Source organism: Chrysoperla carnea, chromosome 1, assembly GCF_905475395.1.
Source record: "Chrysoperla carnea chromosome 1, inChrCarn1.1, whole genome shotgun sequence".
Classification (NCBI taxonomy): Eukaryota; Metazoa; Arthropoda; class Insecta; order Neuroptera; family Chrysopidae; genus Chrysoperla; species Chrysoperla carnea.
The window spans coordinates 26,374,453-26,400,360 of record NC_058337.1 but is presented as its reverse complement, the minus strand read 5'-3'; the positions used below and the strand labels follow the sequence as shown (position 1 = coordinate 26,400,360).

The 25,908-nt window shown below is 29.2% G+C and overlaps 4 protein-coding genes across 4 annotated transcripts in view; 3 read left to right on the top strand and 1 right to left on the bottom strand.

The window, feature by feature from the left end:
* The first annotated feature begins 357 nt into the window (after positions 1-357).
* Positions 358-25,657, top strand: LOC123305639 (homologous-pairing protein 2 homolog). The gene is made up of 2 exons (XM_044887415.1): positions 358-468; positions 24,996-25,657. Exon 2 carries the CDS (start codon positions 25,007-25,009, stop codon positions 25,625-25,627), a length of 621 nt encoding a protein of 206 aa, XP_044743350.1. The 5' UTR covers positions 358-468; positions 24,996-25,006; the 3' UTR covers positions 25,628-25,657.
* On the top strand, positions 1,363-2,099 carry LOC123305641. Its single transcript, XM_044887417.1, has 2 exons — positions 1,363-1,482; positions 1,851-2,099. The coding sequence occupies exons 1-2, from the start codon at positions 1,404-1,406 to the stop codon at positions 2,084-2,086; spliced, it is 315 nt and encodes a 104-aa protein (XP_044743352.1). The 5' UTR covers positions 1,363-1,403; the 3' UTR covers positions 2,087-2,099.
* Positions 4,268-5,073, top strand: LOC123305640 (transmembrane protein 14C-like). Its single transcript, XM_044887416.1, has 2 exons — positions 4,268-4,504; positions 4,689-5,073. Exons 1-2 carry the CDS (start codon positions 4,429-4,431, stop codon positions 4,955-4,957), a joined length of 345 nt encoding a protein of 114 aa, XP_044743351.1. The 5' UTR covers positions 4,268-4,428; the 3' UTR covers positions 4,958-5,073.
* Positions 8,361-25,908, bottom strand: part of LOC123305637 (A disintegrin and metalloproteinase with thrombospondin motifs 16-like) — a 38,026-nt gene continuing 20,478 nt past the window's right edge. The window contains exons 3-12 of the mRNA XM_044887412.1: positions 25,649-25,908; positions 20,269-20,411; positions 17,875-17,927; positions 14,839-14,965; positions 14,613-14,777; positions 14,424-14,550; positions 13,827-13,931; positions 13,587-13,759; positions 10,691-11,363; positions 8,361-9,083 (exon numbers count right to left, since the gene is read on the bottom strand). Of these exons, the coding sequence (XP_044743347.1) occupies positions 10,742-11,363; positions 13,587-13,759; positions 13,827-13,931; positions 14,424-14,550; positions 14,613-14,777; positions 14,839-14,965; positions 17,875-17,927; positions 20,269-20,411; positions 25,649-25,908 (1,775 nt within the window). The 3' untranslated portion in view covers positions 8,361-9,083; positions 10,691-10,741. The remainder of the gene's footprint in view (positions 9,084-10,690; positions 11,364-13,586; positions 13,760-13,826; positions 13,932-14,423; positions 14,551-14,612; positions 14,778-14,838; positions 14,966-17,874; positions 17,928-20,268; positions 20,412-25,648) is intronic.

Below are 25,908 nucleotides of genomic sequence, written 5' to 3'. Positions count from 1 at the left end.
AAAAACTAATATTTTGTTATCTTTTGCTTTGCTTATTATTGAATATATATTTTAGATTAATATAAAAACTTTTGATTACACACTACTTATATATAATACGGAACAAGGAATGATTGATAAAATAAATATTCGTCACCTAACGAAAATGACGTAATTTTCATAAAATTTACTTAAAATTTTAAATGACAATGCATGACAAGTAGTTTGCAATTTTTTATATTTTTACTTAAAAATAATTCCTCATAGTGTCGCTACTATGCATTATTTATATTTATTTTGGCGCCATTGTGTATATTTCAAACAAGTTTTGACAAGTTTTTGAAAAGTAATTAAACAAATTTTGACAGTTTTTTTTATTTGTTTTAAGAAATTGATAAAAGTTGTGAAAAAGTGAAGTGTTGTGTTTGTGACTTTAATCGTAAATTAATTAAGAAAACATAACTTATGTATTTTCGCTGATTAAATTTGGTAAATCGATTTTTAACATTTAGGTAGATTTCTATCAATTTGTTTTTTTTTCACATAAATTTCAGTATTAATATTTTTAATTTTGTTATTACTTTTCAATAAGTAACGTTAATAATATCTCAAAGTAATGTTATACAAAAATTCAATCATAAAAATGGAAATCCGGTAGACAAAATGCCAATATTTCTATTCGTTCATTTTAGATGGAAATTTTTGGAGCTTATTTATGCTTTATGGCAAATATACATAGCTGATATCTAACCCGTCAGTTTATATGAAAGTATGGTTAGTTCTTGGATTTCAAAATTGATGCTTCATTGACATTTTGCGTTTAAGTCAAGTGCCAAAAATATCTCTGTCTGTGAAGAAAATAACTCCCAGGACTAATATCCCTACTAATGTACTAATCTAATATAATATGTTGTTTTTGAGACCTTACTGCATTTTTAAACATTAAGCTGAACACAAGTAATTATTCGATTAAAATAAATTGAATTAAATTAAAATAGAAACATTTTTTTGGTCGGATAATGACCAGTTAGTAGATGGACATGTAGGACTGCTAGAATTAATTTGCTGTCTAAAGTAGATAGGTTTTATAAAATGAATCATTTACTTAAAGTACCCGCTGGGCGCCTTTAAGAGTAATGTTAAAGGGAATAGATGCTACCAAAGTTTCCATTTTCGATATTTAAATAATAATTCGTAAATAGTAACCGTAGTTTCAAAAAATGAGTACAAAATTGAATAGCATGAAGTTTCCGTTATTAATTTTTTAATACTAATAAACCGTAAAAAGTAACCGATAGTCTCAAAAAAATTAGTACAAAATTGAAGAGCATGCAATTTTAAAATTTAATTATTTATAAATGATTTTAAAATAAAATATGGAGATTTAGTCTCGCCGAACTTTGTAAGATCTATGTTGTACAATAATGTTTGGTATAGATATACTAGGAATTATCTATGGAGGGATGATAATCGCTTGTGGACATAAGGTGTACAATGATGAAGGTTAGTTTTATTTTCAAATAAAAATATAGGAACGCTTGAAGATACCAGTTTTTACTTTAAAACTAAATACTCGCAAGGCTTATTTTGGATATCCAAATTACACAGTTCCTTTTCACAGGGTTTATTTCAACATTTAACGAAACAAATTTTATATAAAAATGAAAATGTTACTATTTTAAACAATGTTCCGTCCCGTTGAAATTCCTCGTTTTTTACTCACTAATGTGTCTCCGATTCTAAATCAAAAGCCATTTAGTTTATTCGAGTCTCGGCGAAGATTTATTGTCGAACTGTCTATTTGTCCCAAAAAAGCATTTGCTAAATTATTTCTGTAGATATATATTTCTTATATCGACTCCCTTTTTTAGGTTCATTACATTCAAAAAAAGTGGGCTGGACAATTGGATCAGCTATTATAGGTACCTCGGCTATTGGTCCTTATATTTTATCGACAATTATACAAACAGGATACGCTGGTTACTTATTGTACCTGTACCAACAAAACCCCAGAAAAGTACCTGAATTAGCCTTTTTGTCTGTAGCCGGTGTAATGCTTTTGCGAACAGTTTTACTAACCGTATTGTCAATTTTATCGATAATGTAGTAAAATTAATAATGAAACTAACAATATTAAAACAGATAAAGATAAATAATTCTTCCATGCAAATAGTCAATATATTTTATAATCAAAGAATTTTTTAGGCCAAGGCTACACCCAGTGTAGACAAGTGAAATTACTGAATACTTTATAGTTCGCTTGACGAGCCGCCGAAGAGAATCCGATTTTTCTGCAATGAACGGCTGCAATGAAAAAAAACGAAGTTTTCCAATTTTGCCCGAATGCCCGAATTGCCCGATTTTCGTATGATGTCGTAGTAAAAAATCCTCGAAAAATAATGAAGAAATTTCAAAATTAATCGAGTGAAAAAAACTCACGCTTAATAAGTATCCGTAATGGACTTAATCTTGGTCTGGCAGAAATTTAAACAAGTATGAACAATGCAGACTAATTTTATTCGAAAGAGGAATAAAACACAAAATTCTTCAGGTAGTCTGGCAAACAGTTAAATCAGGAATCAGGATGTCAAACTTTTATATTCTTCTAGTCAAATCGCCATCGTAAAATAAAAAATTGAATTTAAAAATGTTGATCAATTTTATGAAAAATAAAATAAAAATTTTATTTAAAAAATAATTAGACACGTTATAGACTACCAGACTGATGATTTATTATTCATCTAATATCCAAAAAGTTGTACGAATATTTTTGTACTTCTGGTTGACCACCCTTTTATAGCGATCGCCGCTTAAACTATAATGTTTAAAAACGAACTGAGTGATCGATTACTTTACCCAGCCGTTTTTATCCGTGTATCTTAAAGAAGAAAATGTTTTGTCGATGTGTAGAGTGTTGATTCCCTAGAAATTCGTCCGAATTGAAGGAAGCCCTTGGTATGGACAAACATATCCAATATTTTTGTTTGTTTCGTAATTGAAAATTAATGGATCAAAATACATTTTTGACATCATGATTAGACGTTGAGATATAATCTTGTACCAAATTTGAATTAACGTAACCAAAAAATTTATAAAGGAACTTACTTAAAATTAAGAACAAAGATCTCGCTACTATTACTTCGTTTAATTTTTTAGTTATACTAATACAGTATTTAATACGATTGATTTTTCATTGATATTGCCTATTGGTGTTAAATATTTATAAAAGTGCAATATAAATATTTATAAAATCATTTAACAGAGAGCCGTAAGGTATAAATATCTTAAAATTTCGGAATCCAGGGAAAGTCAATGAATCTTAATAAAAACTGTGCGACTGCATTGTTTAAAGCTTACTTAAAGAATTTAAAAACGAATTTGTTCGATCTTATCAAGGGGGTGGGAGCCACCTCATCTTCGGTTCCCACCCCCTGGGCAAGATCACACAAATTTTTGTTTTTAACTTCTTTAAGTAAGCTTTAAACAATGCAGTCGTCGTACAGTTTTTATTAAGATTCATTGACTGTTCTTGGATTCCGAGTTACGGCTCTTCACTACTTGTATTTCGTATTCTTTCTTTGTTCAAAAATAAATGAAATAATTGAAAGTTTTATATTAAAATCATAATAAGGTACTTAAATATTTTTAAATATTATAATTATCTATAAATATATAGGAGACTTTCTATAGATATAGATAGATAGATAGATAGATAGATAGTCACTCATCACGATATCTCTGGAACTATAAGACCTAGAGACTTGAAATTTGGGAGGAATATTCCTTTTGCCAAGTAGAGGTCAGCTAAGAACGGATTTTACGAAATTCCACCCACAAGGGGGGTTGCGGGGGTGTTCATGAATAAAAAATTCATATTTTTCAATTATGGCTTTTAATAGTTCAAAACTTGGTCAGAATGTTTTAAATTACATTTAGAAATTTTTTTAACCTTCGGAGGGTAGAAAGGTGTAGCGAGAAAGTGGGAAGGAAATATCGAATATTTACAAATATACCAAAGTGGGGTATCAAATAAAAGAGCATGACGTGTGCATTACAAAACTGTTATCCAACGCAAGGAAATGTGGAGGGAGGGGTGCAAGTGGGTATGTTGCCCAGCAAGGCGGGCGGGTAACAGCTAGTTTATTATATAGCGTTTTAAAAAATATCGAAATTTATTCGTTGTATTTTATTTAGAAATTACTATGACAGAGACAGATATAACGTCACGTAAAAGATCCATTATTCCCTAACCTAAAATTTAAAACAAAAAACAGGTAAAAAAAGATAAACGTCATATGACGTAGTGCAAGTCATTATACCGGGATGTTATTATTTCATATTGTATAATTGTGTATAATAGAAAGTATTTACCAATAGTTTTCCTTACATAAGAGTGTGGAACATTTTGAATTATCTACCTATAAATTTGTTTTTTTGTGAATTTCTAAAATGGCTATTGATTTTATTGGATTTGCATATGCTGCAACTGTTGCTGCTGGTGGAATTATGGGCTATGCAAAAGCAGGTAAGATAATTCTTTTTAAATCTTAACAATATTATCATTAATATCATTTGAATTAATTTAAAAGTTAATAGACAGGTTTATTTAGTTATTTAACCTTAAAATGCGTTTTATTTGAGATTCAAACCACAATGACAAAGCTATTTAGTTACGATATATATTGTAAGATGGTGTTTATATTTTACAGGTTCCATACCATCACTAGGAGCTGGCATATTATTTGGTTCAATTTTATCATATGGAGCGTATCAAGCATCTCAATCTCCCCCAAGGTATACAGTACAATTATTAGCGACTACAACCCTAGCTGGGGTTATGGGAATGCGATTCTATAAAAGTGGTAAAATTATGCCAGCTGGTCTTATTTGTATAATGTCTACAGCAATGTTGCTACGCACAAGCTTGAAATTAGCGGGGTTCTTAGAGGGACCCCAAAAAGCAATGCCAGTGGAATAGATAAAGATGCTAGCGAAATGGAATTAGCTGATGTATGAGGAAAGACGTATTTTAGAATAACGTATAGATGTTGGTTTTTTAAGATATACTTTTTATTCATTTGTTTTATAAGTAATAAAAGAGGATGATTTATAATGAAATAAAGCATTTTTTAAAACAGTATAATCGATTTTATTGTATGTGGTAGAAAAGATACCTTTTATGCAAAAATCGGAATTGCTGTGGCCAATTTCATCATCGCAGCTTCCAATTCAAAATTCTAAAAGCGTTTGTCTGACATGTTATTCACGCTAGCTCACGATTATCAATAGTAGCAAAAAGCTAAATGAAAGGCAATGTTAATTTAGAATTAATTTGAAATTATGAACCAACAGTTATTTAGAATTCGAAAATGGATTTGAATGCGAAAAAGGAAATAAATTGTACGATCAAGTGAATGTGGTTCTCGTCATTTTTTGTCAAAATAGAATTTGAAAATTATTTTCATTAATATCTGGAATAAACAAATTTTTCAGTTTTTTTCAACTTTTCAAAGAGGTATTATAAAATAATAATACCTCTTGTTTTTTATTTCGAAAAAATGCTTAAAAAGCAATTTTTGATATTATTTATAGCAATTGATATTGGGCTCACAGAGCTGAAATTAAGTATCTTGTGAATTCATCTCGGGTGGCGCCATATCTTGGAGGCACATACATCTTCAAAATTGTCTTAGAAAATTGTTTTCATTAATGTCAGGAACAACAATTTTTTTAAAATTTTTCAAAAAAGTACTACCCATAAGAAAAATCGTTTGTTGCGATTTAAAAAAAAAAAAACATCGTTATAAGGTAATTTTGGCCCAGCTAAAACGATGCAGTAGATTAAAATTCCCTCAAATTTATAGTTCTCAAATTATCGAAATAACAAAGCCTAAATTCAAAATTTGGAGCGTATTAAACCGTACATTATACTTTTTCGAGATATCAGGTAGAGTTGATAGTTTTCTAGATGTCGTAGAGCTGGTAGTTTTTGAGATATCGTAGATAAGAATTTCGATATTTTGTGAATTCATAGCGCATAGATCGTTAGATCAAAGAAATAAAAATCGTTCTTGTGATTTTTAGACAAAAAAATGCATTAAAAATTTTTGTTGATTTTGACAAAAATCTTTATAAGGTAATTTTGAATCAACGAAAATAATTAAATTGAGTTTGCATAAGACACAATATTGTCCTAGATCGAATTAAAATTATTATGATAGAATATTTATTTTATTTTAAAAATTTATTTTTAATAAAAAAGTAGTATTGTTTTATAGGCATGTCTTTGTTATATATTTTTCGCCCCCGAATAAAAAGAGCAGTGTTATAGGTTTGACCGCTATATGTGTCTGTCTGTAGCATCGTAACGCCTAAACGGATAAACTAATTTGGATTTTTTTGGTTTCGTTTGTTAGGTAATTTAAATGGGGAATGTTTTTTTTATTTTCTAGTGCGAGTTTAGGGTTCCGTACTCGAAAATTTTCTAGGGGAATTTTTTTTTGTTAGGTTGAAATAATGAATTTACATTTATATATGAAAAAAGAAAAATATATATTTTTTAGAATAATTTTTTAGGAACGAACTTTACAAATTTTTTCTCTATTTTTAAGTAATAACATCAAATAAAAAGGAAGACAATAAAAAATAATACATAGTTAGAAAATAAAATAAGTTCTTTTTTCGACATGAAAAAAGTCAATTAACACATAATACTTAAAGCTATGATGTTTTTTTTCATTTTATACATTATTCTTTTAACTCATTTATCGCCACTGATAATTTTAAATACATAACTATATATTAAAATTAAAAAATTAAATACCCGCTTTAAAATTTAACACAACCAAAGTAATACCATAAATTATGTACACAAAACATCTAGAGAATAATAATATATTGTTTGTATTATGAAAATAAATGGCGACCAATGAGCTAATTTATTTTTTTAATATAAACTATATTTATTTATTCGTTGTCAAACATATTAATAATAGTTTATAAGTTAATAAATTGCACGTAATTGTATATTTTTGTCACTCGAAACAACTCAACTTCACAAAACATTGGCACTTTCGTTTATATTTTAATATTAAAAAAAAGGTAGCAATTTATTTATTTAAAAAAATTGATTTAACATAGTAGCAAGTTTTAAAACATCACAATCCAAAAAAATTCCTCAATACTAAAGTTTTGTCTAGATTCTTGTTTAAATAAGTATATTGCGACAGTAATTCGTCAGAAATTGCTACGAGAACTTTGAAATTAATGAAATGTAAACAATTGTTTTAATACTAGTTTAAATGGATTATGTCACGTGTGAATGGTTAATAATTTTTAAGTAATAAATTTACTTCTGCTAATCTTATCATAAAATTGTCTGTTTTTTCTAATTGGGATTCCAAAAGCAGATATTTGGTTCAAAACTCAGTTTCTACTTACCAAAAGTGAAAAAGCATTTTTTATCACTCGAATAAAGAGAATTGTAAAAGTGAAACAGTTTTGACGTAAAAAAGGCCATTGATTGATTGTGTCCTCATTATATACTTTTGATTAGATTTATTTTCAGATTAAGTTTGTTTAAAAGCTCAAACATGAGCATTTTTGATGGGAAGAAACGTATAAATAAAAAGTACAAAAGGGTAAACGAGTACCTATCTAATTTATTTTTGTTCTTTTGATTTCGGTTTCGAATAGATTCAAAAATTGTTTTATTGCTTTTAATTAAAGTTTACGTTAAACAATAACATGCTATTTCAATTCTACACTTGATGTGAAAGAAAATGGGATAAAGTTTAGTACCCTTATTTAAGTTCTAACAATTTAAATTTTTGAAAAAAAAACTTATAAGCTATAGTTTTTGTCATATTGAAAGGAATTGCAAAGACGTCCAAGGGTTTTTATTGCTGGAATTGTTCAGTGGATTATTAAAAAAGATAAAACCGCGGAATGCTATTAAATTACTGGGTGGAAATTGAAGATAGGGGTGAAAAAGTATTCCTTTTAGATTTTTCCAAATATCTCGTAAACAAAGCAAAATTTCGATAAATTTTAAATAAAACTTTTTGTAGAGATTCAAATTTGTCATGGGAATATTTTTTTCAAAAATTAAAAATTTTTTTTTCATGCCAAAACACTTGAAACAAACAGTAAAAAACCAAAATTTCGATTTTTTGTGGTTTTTTGAACTTTTGCCTGTCTCTTTTTTTTGGACAGAAATAGGTATAGGCATTGCTTTAGAGAAAAGAAAGTACACTAAATTTCCTTTTAAATGTTTTGCTGAAAAATCCCCAAAAAAAGGTTTTATATGAAATTTAACGAAGTTTTGCTTATGAGCTAAATGGAAAAAAAAACAAAAGGGGTACTTTTTCACCCCTATTTTCAACTTTCAACCTCTAATTTACTAGCACTCCGCAGTTTTATCTTGTTTAATAACTCACGATTTCGGCGAGAAAAACCCGTGCAAGTTCCTTAAGACATTATCAATAGCTTATTAAATCGTTATAACAGCTCACCTAACTCGATTCAATCTATAATCTGATTTAGCTTAAACCGTACCGGAATTCGATTCAGTTCAATCTGTACAAACTAGGAAGTAAAAGAAGTCATAAATATTTTTACTTTAAAAAAGTCTTTTGTCTCCTAGAATTACTGTTGCAATAAGTCGGTAAAATAATTGTTAGTTTATGAACGAATTCAGAACTTGACTTGTATCGAAAATTCAAAATGATCAATATGACGATAAAATACAAAATTAAATCTTCAATATCAGTTTTTTGTCTGAGTCGTTCATAAATTCAAAATTTTTTTAAGGCAGTTTTATTTTAATTATTGATTTTGAAATTCGTATGGTGTATTGTTTAACTATTATGTTGGCAAATATTTTACACTATTGGCAGCTTGTTACGTCGTTCTATCCTATAAAATATTGTCCATTTTGTTGTATAAAAACTTGTGATGTTTAATGATTTTTATTCTATTCTTCATATTTCATTTGGTTCACCCACGCACACACAAAAAAAAACCAACATGTAAACTGTGTAACGTTACGTTTTAAATATTTTTAACTCTTCTGTCCGGTGTTCATTGGATGAAATTAATGGCGGCTAAAAATCAAAAATATTTCATTTAATTGTTAATCATTAATAAATAGAAGCAGATAAATGAAAAAAACAAAAAATAAACAACAGAAAAATAAAAAATAAAACATGATTTTGAAACATTGATGATTATCCAACATGAAATTGCAAAATAAAAAGAATTAAAGCATTGTTGATACTGTAGATTTAAATTAAAAGATCTTTGGAAAAGTTACTTATGACGTTGAGTTGATGTTTGTGGATACAATTCAAATGTATAACTCGTGCCATCGTAGGGTAGTCATAAGTAACATTTCCCAATACATGATAACGCAAATAGTTTTTCAAACAGGTTTTAAATTATTCGAATCAATTTTATGGAAAGTCAGTCGTTTGATATTACCATATAATGGAATATTGTGTGTAATGTGTTAGCTGAGGAGCATAATCGATCCTGTGAGAAATTCAATGATGCAATTGTGAAACCAATTTTAAAAATTTGTTTGGCTATTAAACAAGTCGTTTAGAAATTTTTTAGACCATTTAAGGTAGTCTTTTCACTGACTGGAAGTGAATATTTTTAAATTAATATTAGCGGCGAAAGCACCTCCTAAATTGAATAAAATAAGTATTTGACTTCTTAAAAATTTAAGTATAGCAAAAAAATATTGTCTTAAATCAAAGTATGTACTTGCTGCCTATTAAAGAATAAATTATCCTGCTAGTAATACTCAATAAAGTTCACGGTAAAGTATATATTTTAGTGCAAAAACAGAAACTGGGATATATCGAAAAACTAATTTTTAGTTTTTTTTTTCTTTCCATCTAATCGATAACTGGTAGTATAATTCAAGAAAAGTTGGTAGGGTCTTACTTTCTCGTAAGACTGGATACAAATGTTAACATTTTTGGAAAAATTTTTCACAAAAATTTACACGGTACATTTTGATCGGAACTTCAATATACGATAGATAAAGACTTAAACTATTGTTTAAAAAAATATTTTTCCTTGTAATTTAATATTTTTTAATTAACATTGGTGGCGAAAAGAAGGTACGCCATTAATTTCCCCCGGTACATGATCTTCTTCATGGAAAATTATAGTTGTTTTTCCACTTAGTGTTTAAATTATATTGTTTTCCGACTGCGTAAAATGAGTTGTACCAGGTATTTGAGTTTGTAAAATTTGCCACAAATGAATGTTTTGAAACAAAATCGAACATGAGTAAATGAGAGTCATGAATGAACGGAAATTTATTCAGGTTTCTGACTCGCGAAAATGCAGAAGAGGTTTTGTCAATCAAAGAGGTTAAAAATGAAATAAATATAAATCTCTTAAATAAAGACAAGACGCAGTCTCCTTTGTAGAGATTCAAGCCTTTCTCTTGAATTAAAACAGAACGCTCATATATAAAGTTTCACAATTACATGGTTAAATTTCCTGCTGAAGTATCAATTTGCTCCTCAAGTATGTATTAATGTGAAATTCGGAGAAGTAATATGAATAAGCGAACTACATACAGTAAATAAAAACAAAAACGTAAAAAACAAAAAACATAAAAACGAAAATACGACGAAAATAAAGATGAAAAAAACATATGGAAGAACGTATTTTGAATTAATCAGGTCCTTACCCTTTCCCCTTAGGAAATTTAATAAATATTTTAATTCAATGAGAAAAATAATTATCTCCCACTAATTAATGATCTTCTGGTGGTTGCATTATTATTTATTTGCGAATAACTATTTGATTGTTGTGATGCTGAATAATAATTGGACGAACGTTTTAAATAATTATTATTCCCACCAGAAACATCATCTGTTGATGATGCAGTGGTACTACGACCAAAATTTGCAAAATCGTATGGATTTTTGGTCGTACTTCGTAATCGCTCGTAATAATCACCAACATAAGGATTTTTTGTTGTTGTATAAGAATTTATTGTACTAGGAAGTGTTGTTGTAGTGGTATAACTGTAAGTATATGGTTTTTTTGTCGTTGTGGTTGTGGTACGACTAGTTTTTGTGCTACTACTACTAGTTTTATAATATTGCCAATTGTAAGCTGGTGCTTTAGTTGTCGTTGAATAATAATAGTATGGTTTTTGTGTAGTTGTAGTTGTTGGTATTGTTGACTTGTAATTGTTATAATAATTGTATTTTGATGTTGTGTAATCATTATTTGTGCTGCTATAGTAACTATTGTAATAGGGATTTTCAGTACTTTCAGTTTGTTGTTGGTAATAATTATAGTAATTTTGTGTAGTCGATGTTGTTGGCGCTTCAGTAGTAGTTGTTGAATAATACCTGTGTGTTAAATAAATATTTTGAATTTCGTGTTGTATTCAAAGTTGATTGTTTTTAGGATTTCGTAGTTTTAATCCAGTTTAATTATTGAAATAAAAAGGTTTACTTTGTATAAAAGGCAGTAATTTCAGTTTCAGTTATGTAGTATATATCAACTCTTTGGCAAAATTCAAGTTTGTAATCTTTCGCTTGGTTGAATAGCTGATCGAAATAAAAACTTCTTGATAATAACAATGACTTTCATAGTTTTCATATCTTTTAGTCATATTTAAAAAGGTGGTTAAACCGTACAGTATCAAAATTGTTATTTCGTACAATTGTTTCTGCGAAATCTAGACTCTCTTTGAAAAAAATTCCCCAATAAATCCAATAAAATTGGTTAGCTTTTTTAAAAAAGGACCATTTTTGTTCGAACTGAATGGACAAAGGCACAAAAAGCTATATTTTTTCTACCAATTACTGTCAAACTAGCCGGTTTACAAAAAATTTTTTGCGTCTTTATAAAGAACAACTTTCTAATTTGAAGCATTCATCTAATGTTTGTCAGTTATGAATCAGAGTGAGGTTTTACTTGAACCTGAAAACTTAGATTGAATTCGATGCTGGTATAAGATGTGTGCCTTTGAAACTTAACATTTTTCGATTGAAGTATATTCTTCGATTTTTATTTATCGAGTTTCAAGCATATGTCAACTAAAAAAATACACCATGTTGTATAAGGAGTCATTATAAAATTATCAATTAAGACAGGAAACAGCATATTTAAATTTTTATTTCGATCACAACGTCAGATAAGCTAGATTTATAACCACTTTTAAAAATAATGTTTTTTCTAGATAGTGGAAAACTTACAAACGATATAAGATCAAAAATTAATGTTTTCTTTGAGTCAATACATACTATAACAAATCTGAAAATCAAAATTACATCACTTTTGTGTAGAAAATGAAACAATACTGCTGGGGATAATATATTATAATTAAGTGTTGAATATACTTCGTCATGTTCTTCTGTCTGTGCCAAATTGTTGGTGCATACAGTTAGGAAATAGTTGCAGAGAAAAATCTTGTGTTTGGGCAGATTTACAATCTTTAGTCTAATTTTAATGTGCATATAAAAAAAAAAGGTTTCAGTGTGCTACCCAGTAAATAGTTATCTTTCCAACAGATACATAGTAAAGAGAAAGGAGATTTTTCATTTAAGAACCCTTTTTAACGTAAAATAGAAAGCTGTAGTAGAGGTGTACAATGAAGATTTGTATCCTACTTACACGGCATAAACAACGCTGAAGATATGTGCCCCTTGTTCCACAAGTATGATCATACAAAGTACTTTGAAAAATCAAACTTGGATTTAAATGGAACTGGTCTAAAAGTGAACACTTTATAAGACCATCAATAATAACAATAACTTATATCTAAACTGCGTTGTTTTTGGGAATAGAAATTAAGGGGCTAAGTGGCCGAGCGAATTAAAGCGCAATCAACTTTAATCGTTTGACTATTTAGACTTAGGTCGCGGGCTCGAATTCAGGCAGTGAAGTCTGATCAATTATAATTAATGGGGCGGCAAATTGATCACACTGCCGTCGCTTGATAAGATAGAAAAAACCGACTCCGCCCACATCATAAAAATTTAATTGTAATCGGATGTAGTTTAAAAATAAATAAAGATTAAAAGAATGATGTGCGTGGCCTCTGTTATAGACGTATATGTCTGAGAGTTTAACCTTCGAAACCCTATTATTATTATATCTAAATTTGGACAGACCAAAATCAAAGGGATCGAAATGATAATTTTTTTATGTATGTGCTCAAAATAACAGAAATTAGATTTTGACAGAAATAAATTGTTGAATATCATCAGTAGGATTCCAAACATTGAATTGTGTGGAACCTATGAACATAAACTCAATTGAACATCAAGCACAACATATAAATAGCTACTTCAGAAGTTAAAACTGTATGATAGCACAATTGACGTATTTAGACGACATTAAATTTCATACGTGGGTTAATTAAGATTGTGCGGATGATGACGTTTTTTGTCTTGGGCGTGATTTTAAAATTAACTACGGTTTGTTGGATTGATTTAAAAGACAGCAAAGAATTGTTCAATGGGTAACACGAAATTCCTAGATTAAAAGGCTAAAAACCTTAACCAAATATATAAGTTATACGAACTTAATTCTTGTAAGAGGGCGAACTTAAGTAATATATTTACCTTTGCGTTGTACTATTGTAATACAACGGTCGAAGTTCTGTTGCCGCTGTATTTTGATAACCTAATAAATCGTCGACATTCACATCTTGCCGTCGAATATATGACGGTGTGTTTTGTGAATAATCTGGTATTATATTCTCATGTTCGGTGACACAGCGTCCGTTTATACAGTACTGAAAAAAAACCAAGGCATTGTTTTATTAAATATGGGAAAATATTATTTCTCATAAGTGATATTACCTGACCATCTCCACACGATGAACCTTCGGCTGCTGGTCGATATGCCACACAATATCCACTACCGGAATCGAAGCAAAATAGTTGGGCACATACACGATCGTCTTTCTGTAAACATAAAACGAATCTTTGCAATATAATTTATATATCATTATCATGATAAATAAATAAATATAAATTAACCGGCTCAGTGGCCGTGCGAGTTGGGCTTCTGACAGTCGACTTTACTCGTTGGGCTTCTGACTTGGAGGTTGCGGGTCCGAACCCAGACAGCGCAATCTGATCAATTATAATTATATTTAATAGGGCGGTAAATTGATCACACTGTCGTCACTTGGACAAGAACGAAGTAAACGACTCCACCAACATCATCAAGTTAATTTTATATATGAATAGTTTAAAAATAAAATAAAGATTAAAAATAATGATGTGAGTGGCCTCTGTTATAGATGGATATCTGAAAAATGGAGGCTAAACTCCTTGTTGTTATTATTATTATTTTGTAAATCATACTGTTAACAGTGGTGTATTTTATTTTATCGGATAAAATTTTAATTAAAATATTTTCTGGATACTTTCACATATCAACTGGATACTTACGAAACAAGCACTCGTTCCACGATCTCGTCGACATTGTGCATCCAAACTTAATAATTTTCCAGGTAATACTCGCCCAAGACTTTCATCTTCATGCGGTGAGTTATACAAACATGTAGCGGTATCTCCACTAAAAATGAAGAAAAAAAATGAAGCATACAATTTTTTCAAATAGTTTTCAAATTAACTTACTTTAAAAAGTGATGAAAACTTTGTATACTACATGGTGACCATCTGAATCCTCGTTCTGTATGACGTAAATCTGACATAATATAACCATCTTCCCAACGACATTTCTCAGCTCCAGGACCACCAAGGTAACTTGGTGGGGGACTTCCATCATGCACTGCACCTAATCTATAATTTACAATTATTATTAAATCTTATAACAATTGATATAAAATAATGTTGTACGTACAAATGGCCAACTTCATGGGCAGCTACTATTATTCCTGAGAATCCACCAGTATCTTCAATAATAGCCACAGAGTTAACTTTTTCTAAACGTTTATTCACAACGCATGCTCCACCAACATATGCGAATCCTAAATGAAAATTAACAAAAATAAATTTAAAGGTGTTCTATAAACAGCTTTGTTATTTTTTTTAGTATTAATGATTTTATGGCAAGCGTTTAGAATTATGAATACATTTTCAATATCTCTAGTGATTACTTTTATTCCCATCTACATTAATGTTTAATTTCCACTCGTATTTCATAGAATATATGAACGCGTAAAAAGTAGTTTATCATATTGATAACATATTGAAAATACTCCATTATTGTATGGTGTGACTTAAAAATGTATCCATTATTTGGTCCTAAGAGGTGAGCCAAACTTTTCTCAAGTCGTTATCTATTTAATTGACAAATCCTAAATTCTAGTAAAGCAACAGCCATCGCTTTTCAGTTTGAAAACTGAAACGAATCATTTTTAATGCAATTGCGATAAAATTGTCGGTAGATAAAATTTTCTGAAACTGTGGATTCTAGTAATCTTTGATGAGTGGACTAAAATTTTATATAAGCAATCAAAATTCGAGATATATGTGGATTAAAGGTTAAACATGTGCAATAATCACGCCACCAAGGATCACTGGAAGACACCTGTTTAGAAAGACCTTACACAATGGGTTGCATGAATGTCTGGAGTACCTACTCTTAATAGGTACTCCATATATAGTAGGTTTTTATAAATATCTACATAATAGGTATTTATAAAAAGAAGTCCTAAAGTGACTTTTATGGTTGGTGATGTTTGATTTAATTGACTAGAACTATCGGAACCTATAAGTTCAGAAAGTTTGACCGAAAGCCACTGCAATCCATAAAGATCGTGGAAGTATTTTCAGTGAACTTGCTTTAAAGCACTTAAGTGGTACGAGTCGGAACTAACCATTGTGTTATGTATGTATTAAAGAAGCTATATACATCGTGTTTACTGTGTTCATCTAGAATCTATTGCCTCATGCAAAGATGTAGATTACTGTGCAGGGCTAGTGATTATCCTTATATTGTTTTGTCTATTCAACCAGAATGGTTTGCAGTAAGGAATCTCCATAAAATACTGAATAATAAAGGAGAGATGATAATAGCTTGACGTATTTTACAAACAATCCCTTAAGGCTAAATTTTGATTTAATTCTATTCTACTCTTTCGATGAACATACATGTTTTTTATGGTTCTAATATGAGAAATTATACAATATGACCAACGCCCAAAATATACAAAAAGCATAAGCAAAACTAAGCAAAAGTACAGCAAACATATATACAGTAAATAAGTTATAAACAAAAGCAAAGATATAAACAAAAAATAAAAAAATGTCAAAAAAAAGTCCAAAAATAAAGTCTTACATTTCAGTTAATGTCAGTAAATACAGTTATTTAACAAAAAGTAAAAACAAAAAAATACATTCTGAAAGAAAAATTAAAACAAATAATAGTATTAAATAAAAAAAATTAGGTACATTGCAGGTTGCATAAAAAAAGTACGAAAATATACATTAAAACAAAAAATAAAAAGTGAAACAATAAATAAAAACAAAATGGTGAGAAAAATACATTAAAAAACAACACTACACTTTGTGCGCATGTGTCTCTAAAACAAAAATACATCAAAGTGTGTGTGCGAAAATAAAAATAAAAAAACAAAAGAGGCGGCGATTTTAAATTGTGATGTATCAAGTTTTCGTTTACCTGCTGTACCTCTGTTGCAAACATCATTGGCAAATTGTCTTCTGCACATATCAAGTCTGTAAAGATTAAGTATGTCGTGTATACAAATTAAACATACATAAATTTTAGTTACATTTTTTAAAAATCGTAATATAAAATATCCCTAACGATCAGTAGTAGTCAATTATTGTGTCTCGTTAACATTTTTATTTTCATTCTGGATGCACTCCCTTGCTTGATTTTAATGTAAAGCTGTACCACCCTACATTCTGTTCTGAAAATAACCTTGCAGGCATCTTTCATATTAATGTAATATGAAATAAAATGAATACCCAAATATTTCCCCATAGAATGATTTAGAAAAACAAGTTAATAATATTCCGTTCTATTATTGATTTAGATTTTAGATTTGTTCCAACAATAAATTTATTTATGAATGAAAAAACCTGATAGTTGAAGCAAAACTAAAAAAATCTATCGAATTACACAACAGCAATCGAAAGAGTATGCCTTGAAGTTTTTTGTCATTGTAGGTTTCATTGAGTTTGCCAGGTGGGAGGCTAAGTTTGAAAAATGGTAAATAATCTACATAATTAATTTTATGTGTTGCAGTATGAGACACCTGATTCCATTATTAACGTCCAGCGCACTTTTTGTGGACGATACAACTTCGGGAAACAATTGATCGGAAAAAGACGACCGGGTATTTTAGTTGAAAAAACTTTACTTTGTGGCTTTTCCCTTTACAAAGGCAACCCGTATTCTTTAACCGTCACACCCGCCAAATGTTTCGGTGGGTTAAATAGTTTCTTCGATTATTTAGAATTTTTCAAACTATTATGGCATTGGTGAATCCCAAGAAACCATATAATGACAAAAAGAATTCAAACTAAAAATATTATCTTTCCATTGGAATTGGTACAATTGGGTTGAGGCTACAACTTTTCATATCGATAGTAGAAATGCCATAAATAACTCCGTAATATATGCAGATATGCAGTCTAATAATCTATAAATACAATTTTTCTGATTAATTTCGCACCAAATTGCAAATTTTAACAACGAAAGTGTGGAAAATTTGAATTAAGAAATTTCTCCCTTGTTAATTTTTCTAAATCATTCTAATTATGAAAAATTCTTTTTAGATTTAACCCTAAAATTGGTTATAAAAAAATTATTTAGCATTAATGATTCAAATCTATATACAGCACAGGCAAAAACACGCATTAAATGAATTATTATTATTGCCAAATTTCCACTAAAGAAAATTTTTACCGGCTGTTCCTTTGGTACAGCGGCCACCTTTCCGCCTCCGACACATATCATATCTAAATATTGATAAGAAAACAAAAATAAAATAACAAGTACAATAATTATTAATACACCTAAAAAAATTATGTAAATAAAATAATTATGTAAATATTTATTGCAACAGAAAATTTAGTCATTTATAAATAATGATATTTTTTAAAATTTTCTATTAACATAATTATTATTTCGACATTAACAACCGTGTGTCCCACAACTTAATTAGAAAAGTATTATTATATCCTTAGCCTGAGATCATGTTGATTTTAATGTACGTTAAAATTAAATAGCGTTCAAAAAGGGATCTAACGTGCGTCGAAATTGCCGTTGTAGTGAATGGCTTGAACTTCACGCAGTGTATGCCTTCAGCCTTAACTGTCATGATTTTGAACAAGATTTTGAAAATGCAGTTGAACAAAAACCCAATTTTTTCATGTTATTTTTTTCGCAAGCTTCTCTGTCCCAGCTTGTAGATTAAAGAAATTAATGATTTTTCAAAGAAGAAACATCCAGAATAGAAATATTAAAAAGAAAATTAATTAGTCCATATTCTATACCCACTGCGTAAAATTAAAAAACAGGATTAAATCAAAATATGATCTGATGACTGTTATTCTACAAATTTCGAGATGCGATATGGCCAAATTTTGTTTTCACATTCTGAAGTTAAGGTCCAAAATTTTTCTTACATGAGCGAAAACAGAAGTGCCTAATCTATCCCCGTCTCAGATATTGAAGGCCAAATTAAGAATGAGTCCATCAATTAAGCAAGGCTAAGATTACGAGACCCAAAAAATCCTTCAAATAAAACCCTATTGTTAAAATTTTAAACGTTGCGTTATCTATTCACTTTTATAATTTATATAAATATGTTTATTGCTGCAATTATTATCAATTTTTAAACTTAAAATAGGTTTCTTCGGACGGCTACATTTTTCATCTAAATGTAACAGGAAATACAATTTTTGATAATGAAATTGGGGACACACTTTACCGTAATGGAAAAAATAAAAATATAAACAATATACCAAATTACTAAGAATTTCCAAAATTCCTCAATATTTATTTATGTCCGGTTTTGTTTAAAAATAAATAAATAAGGAGGAATTAGTAAATGTTAAAACAGATTGGTAAATTTTAAAAATTTTTGTATAATTTTACTATAAATTTTGCTATTTTTAATTTTATGATGATTATTATTAAGTATTTATTTATTTTAAACAATAAAGAATCGTAATTATTGTTTGAAAAAAATATTTTTTTAGAAATTCCATTCCATTCAAAAAAACATAATAAATTTTTTCTCTATGTATGTTTTTAAAATATAGAGTGTTTCATGTTGAATAGTCTTAATGGGTAGTGATTTGAATGAGTGATAAGTTACAACGACCATGTACAAAAATTAATAACTTGTAATTCATAGATAGCACTACTTGTCATATCCACCACGTTGTTTGCCTGTCAAAAATCGTCTAAAAGCATTGAGTAGTTATTTTAATTGTAGCTACCGACCGCGGAAAAGAACTAATATTAAGGTACTTAAAGATGGAAAACTGGAAATTTTAGGACAAATGTATAAATCCATGACAGTTGTAAAACTAAATTGCTTTTTTCTGCATAACGCTTCCATTGAAACTTTTTGATTTCTCTAATACAATACAAGTTAAACGCCTTATATAACATTCCAAGTAGGTTGGAAGTCTTGAGTTGTTCCTTAGTGATTTTACATTTACTATTTCAAGAAAGGAAGTAGATAAAGGATCCTGTTCGAAAAGCAGTAACAAAAAATGATAAAGATTTTTTCAAAATCCAAAAAGTAGGACTACTTTTAGTCACGTGACAGCAAACACCAATCATATGTACTTTGAAGGTACTACGTCACGCCATATGAAAGACTAGGTAAGCTTACAAATACAAAAACATTTAAACTTGAAAATACTTGTAACTTGCATATATAAAAATGATTGCATGTCACGGTTTGATGTTATTCAAGACGCCACGACACTACATTGTTTTAGAAGTTAATTTGAATTGGTGTTTTAAAATACAAAATACATAAGGTAAATAGTATTTTTTTTAATAATACTTTCTTGGTGTAAGTCAGATACTAATGTAACGTATAAACCAAATTTTCGAATTTAGAACAAAAGCCTATTCTACAAAATTTATTTTCGGATAATTTTACTCTAGACATCCTATTTAAATAAGACAAGTTACAAATGAAGCATGTCTGCAAAAATTCAAATGAAACACTCTATATCTATAATAAAATAAAAATATTATGAAAGTAAAAGTATTATTATATTATATTATAAAATAAACTTCAAACTAGATAAAATAAATAAAATCACAATTTCATACTTGGTAATTGCTACAGCAATATCATAGACTGGTAATCTTCTTTCTTTAAATAAATATTTTCCCATATCTGTTAATGCAGCTGCTGAATCAATTGCATCTCTTCCGACACGATTACGTTCTAAGTATGGTGTTGCATCTCGGCCCTTAAATGTCAATTACATTAATAAATAAGTAATAATAATATTAATATGGTTACATATATAGAATTTAAAAATAAAAATAAATTAAAAATAATTAAATTAATTACAAAATACATTTACTTCATTATCAACTGTATTTTTAGGATTCCGTATCAGATCAATTGTTTTTAGAAATGATTTCGTCGCTATTGTATTTATATTTGGAGTCAATGTACATTTTGGCTTAACTTATTTTATTAAAAGTAGAAATTAAAGTGGCTGAAATCAAGCCTCAATCGTAAGTTTACGGTGTTCAAGAAAATTTTATCCTTAGGAAATTTTTGTAAATGATAAGAAACGTAATTCTTAAATGTGTAACATCGCAAACCAATATTTATAGGCTCCCAGGTCTCCGCAAAAGTATATTTACCTTATTTTTTGTACTTAAAGTAGTTTGACCGTCACGTGACTAGTCAACTAGGCAATTAGTATGACGTAAACTTAATAAAATGCTCTAAAAATATCGTAAACAAGGCAATTTGTATGACGTAAATGTAATAAAATGCTCTAAAAGTATCGTAAAAGCGTCAAAAACCAAAGTTTTTATATGTTTTCTTTTTGGAAAGCGCCGTAAGGTAAAATTTTTGCTTATATAATCAGAATCTGTGATAAATTTTCTTCATGGTGAAAACTTTTTTGAAACTCAATCTCTGATTAATTTTTGTACAATTAACCTTATTGTGAGTTCTTCCATAAGGTACTGTGTTAAAAAATCACAATTTTAAAATGAAATAATTCAAAATTTTGGCTCCCAAGAGGTCCATAAACTGTGTTTATTGTGATCAAGGGACTTTGAACTACCATCTACCACAAAAAAAAGATAATTCACCGTACTTGTTCAAATAGCCGGACTACCTTAACATTTTCAGCAATTATAATTTAAAATATTTTAAGTATAACAACTGAAATACCTAAATAATATTAGTAGAATATTTGGACTTATTGAAATTCGTAATAATTAAAATTCATTGGTATTTTATCAATATCTAATCTATTAAAATGAGAGCTGTATAGGTAATTGAAATAAAATTTCATATTCGTCACAATTTCTGAATAAATTTTTGTATAACTACGTATTTTGATTAGCCACTATTTATTTAGCATATATTCGAATTAACCGTAATTATTTTCTGAAGGGATTGTATTCGTTGTCGTTAATTTCACTGTTTGATACTAGTAATACAAAAATTAATGTAAGGATTGATTTAGATTTTGAATTTCATCTAAATCATTAATCATCAATTACATATTTTATATGAAGTTTTGTATCTTTTTCAATACCAATTATCTTCCATGATCCATTGTATTCCTTTCTTAATGGGGTATTTATCATAAATATTAGTTGAAAAAAATTGGAACAAATATTTAGGAATGCTTCCAGAAATGAACTTTTTTTTTATAAAAAATAATTTGTTTTTGCTCATAAGAGACTATTAAGTTCCTTTGTTCCCAATATCGTACTCAAATTACCATTTACATAAAAAGACTCTGCAAAATTAAATAGGAAAATAGCAGCTTACTGTGAAACTTTTTCAAACCGCCTTCATAATGTTCTTTGGAGCGTTTTGATCAAATGCCCTCATGGTAAAAATTTTTTAACGAATAGTTTTCGAGCTACAATGGATCAAAGCTACACATATAGTATAGTTGACAATATGACTACCGTCTTAATAATGATCGTACAACGCACCAACTATCAAGACAATGCACCAACTAACACATGGTACAGATATACTCAACTAAAATATATGTATTGCTTTAATCGCCCGTAGCTCAAAAACTACTTCGTTAAAAATTTTGTTGCCGTGAATGCTTTTGATCAGAACCATTCGAAGAACATTTTGGGGCCGACCTGAAAAAGTTTCACAGAAAGCCATTTTCCTATCTAATTGTGCGAGGTCCTTTATAAATTTGTCGTGTTGAATTAGCAATTAATTGCCCGTCTTTGCACGGAAAATGGCACGCAAAGAGAAAAATTGTCCCTAGTACGAAAAAAAATATTACAGGTATCTCGTATAAGTTGTCTATTTTCACTTGAGTGGAAGAAGTTTTTTGTTTCACAATAATACGGTGAATAATGTATCAAAACTACCCTAATTCGTCAAAACTATTAAAGATAACCTTTCAAAGATACTTCGATCATTGCTCCTAACCGACTATCCATGTCATGTGACCACAAGACCTTCAAAAAACATTATTACATTATTTCGATACTGTTATACTTCATAACGTCTATATACCAATTTTGAGCTCTAAGGTTATGCGGTTTTTCTCTGGAGTGTAAATCTTTTGCTAATTGAATTATGAAGAATCTTCGATTGCATGAATTTAATTCACACTTTTCAGTAAAAGGTGTTAATTGTTTTAAAGAAAATTTATTCATTCAAATAATATACCTATTGAAGCCAATAAGAAAAGAGCTGAGTAAATAAATCATTTGATATTCTGTTTGCATTGTAATGTAAGTAATCAACGTTTTAATTAACTGATTTAATTTGCGATGCGCGATAATCACATGTTATTTAACTCATTTTAATATGTCAAGGATCTTTATACAATTAATATTTAATGTTTTTTTTCGTAAATTCGTTTTTTTTTTCTTTTTAAATTTGGAATTTGATATAACTACTGAAATTAATTAAAAAAAGGATTGCTTAATTTTTTGTGTGTATAATAATGGTATTTTATTAGAATTTCACACGTTCATTTTAAGAAGATCTATGAGAGTTTAGGTGGAATTGATTGATTTCATAGACACGAAATTGTTTAGGTTTAATTAAGTTACGAAATCTTTCAAAAATATAACTGTAAACTTAATAGGTAAGGTAACTATTAAAGTCAAATTGCTAGATCTATATACCTTCTCGCTGAAGATTTTTGCAAATTAAAGGGTACTTTAGAAAGTTATTATTTAAGAAATTATGGTCATGGGTATTATTTTCTGTATTGTATACTAGCAATGCGAGTTAGTATCAATAAAAACAATTATTTGTTTACTACCTGATTTTAACATTTCAACAGAAATATTGAAGTAAAGTGATCTAGTACCTTACGTCTTTAGGCTTTAATTTTGCTCCACATAATGTTAAGCAATTTTTTAGAATTGTACAAATTTCTAGAACGTTGTTGTTTGAGATAAAATTAATATTTATAGAACTAATTTTTTCCATCTTATTTTCATGTTTTCACAACTAGAAAAAAGTACAGTACAAGGACAGTTTTATAAGACTATCATTTTCTACTATTTACATTGAGTGTAACAACAAGTTCTGTTACATTGTTCTTAATTTTTTTCTAAGAATTATTAGAACTGCATTAAAAATAATTTAGAACAGCATAAATTGCACGTTAGATAAGTCTGGTCCCATCCTCGCGTGAAGTAGTCCGAAGTCGAACAAGGAAAGGGAATGCATAGAAATATGCATGTGGTTACAACAAGAGTATAGGAGCTTAGTTATTGAAATAAAAATTTATTTCAATAACTACGTCTCAACTCGAAGTCAACAAGAATCCATCTTTATAGTATAGGAGCGCTTTACCTTCTCTTTCTCGTGATTTCTCGCGTAAAATAGAAATGTTCTTAATGACCAGGCAGACGAGGATTCTTTATTATTAGGTACATGTTGCTATTTCGGTGTCAGTCAGGGCAAGAGTGAAGGTGCGAGCACTTTATCTCTGTCGACTTTGGCAAGTATACGTGACGATCTTGTGGTTAGAGTGACTGTCCTGGGACACACTTAGACTACAGAGTCCGTTGTGATACCGAAAAAGGGTTAGTCCATCCCCGGCCACTACTCCATGAACCCTTTGGAGCTGTCGAAGAGGTCGTCAAAGACTATCTCGTTCAAGTGAGTTCACCTCCTCGTAGCAATAGCTGGGCAGTGACAGAGAAGATGCAACATTGTATCCTCCCCTTCCGACGAGATAGTGGCTTGGGGGTAAAATATATGTCTTGAGGTTTTAATATCTTGAGACTGTAGATACGGGTGCCACAACGTCCAACTTATAATATCTCTCTGATCCGCTATCTCGCGGATTATCCTCGCCAACGTAGAAGCACTCATCTACATGGGCTACTAAAATGCAATATTTTGAGTGTGTTATGATTTATTGTATTTTTATTTATTACTATGGATATTACTAAATAAATTGTTAAAATTATTATTAACAATAAATAAAATATATCGACTGAAAATACGAGCGAGAAAATTACCAGAAATTAAGATACACGCCTGACAACTGGACCAGGGTAAAATTAAAGGCTAAACTTCAGGGACTTTAATTAAATCATAAAGTCTAGTTTTTAACAGTTTACAATGTTTATTTCTTATATTTACTGTTCTTTAATAGATTATAGTTTTTTAGTTATAAAAGTATATTACATTTTACTACGACCTAAGTTTTATATAAAACTTATCACTGAGTTGTTACTGAAGATGCGTCTTAGTTATCGCTGATCAAGCGTATACTATAATAGATAATAGAAACTAAGTACTACTTTATTGCCATGTTGATCGACAATAACATGCAATTGTTTCTTTGTTTCAGACAATTGAAAAATGGCAACCAATACCGTGTTGAAATATTTAGAAGCACAAAACCGTCCATATTCTGCCAATGATCTTGTTACAAATTTAAAGGATCTCGGTAAAGCGGCAGTACAAAAGGCATTAGATCAATTAGTTGAGACTAAAAAGATTATCGAGAAAACATATGGCAAACAAAAAGTCTATAGTATTTTACAGGAGAACACGGATCAATCAATTGATCAAATGAACGAAGAAATTCGAGAGCTAGATGCCCAAACACAAAAAGTAACAAATGAATTAAAAACATTAAACGATGATATTAAATCTAAAGATGCTGAGTTAAAAACTTTACAATCATCATTGAAAACACAAGATGCAATCATAAAACGAGATGAATTAAAAGAGAAAATTGAAAAATTACAATCAAAATTAACTACGTTACAAGAAACACAAGTTGCTATCTCCAACGAAGAAAAAAAACAAATTATTAATGACCATACAAAATTTGTTAAAGAATATCGTAAACGTAAACGTATTTGTATGGATATTATTGATTCCATCATGGAAAGTTATCCAAAAAGTAAGAAACAATTAATGGAAGAAATTGGTATTGAAACAGACGAAGATGCTAATTTTAAATTAACAATTTAGCATATTTATCTAAACACTTACCCGTGAAATAATTATGCCAGCTATTGATATCCGTACTTTTGGACCTTTTAATAATTTGTATCGTAAATCAACACCATTCCAAAATGATACAAAATATCGTTTAATTTGTAAATTATCACCACCATGTAATCGGTAACCATCATAATCGACTATAACTAAAATTTCGGGGTATATTACATAAGGTGCCTCACGTTTAGATCGTTTATGGTCTGTTGTTGAACGACGATATCTTTTTGATATATGATCGGGTTCCATTAACA

Excerpts from the sequence above, each read along its gene's own strand:
- LOC123305641 (XM_044887417.1), top strand. The coding sequence starts at position 1,404 with ATGTTTGGTATAGATATACTAGGAATTATCTATGGAGGGATGATAATC. Across the intron at positions 1,483-1,850 it reads TAAGGTGTACAATGATGAAG|GTTCATTACATTCAAAAAAA; the intron begins GTTAGTTTTATT and ends TCCCTTTTTTAG.
- LOC123305640 (XM_044887416.1), top strand. The coding sequence starts at position 4,429 with ATGGCTATTGATTTTATTGGATTTGCATATGCTGCAACTGTTGCTGCT. Across the intron at positions 4,505-4,688 it reads TATGGGCTATGCAAAAGCAG|GTTCCATACCATCACTAGGA; the intron begins GTAAGATAATTC and ends TATATTTTACAG.
- LOC123305639 (XM_044887415.1), top strand. The coding sequence starts at position 25,007 with ATGGCAACCAATACCGTGTTGAAATATTTAGAAGCACAAAACCGTCCA.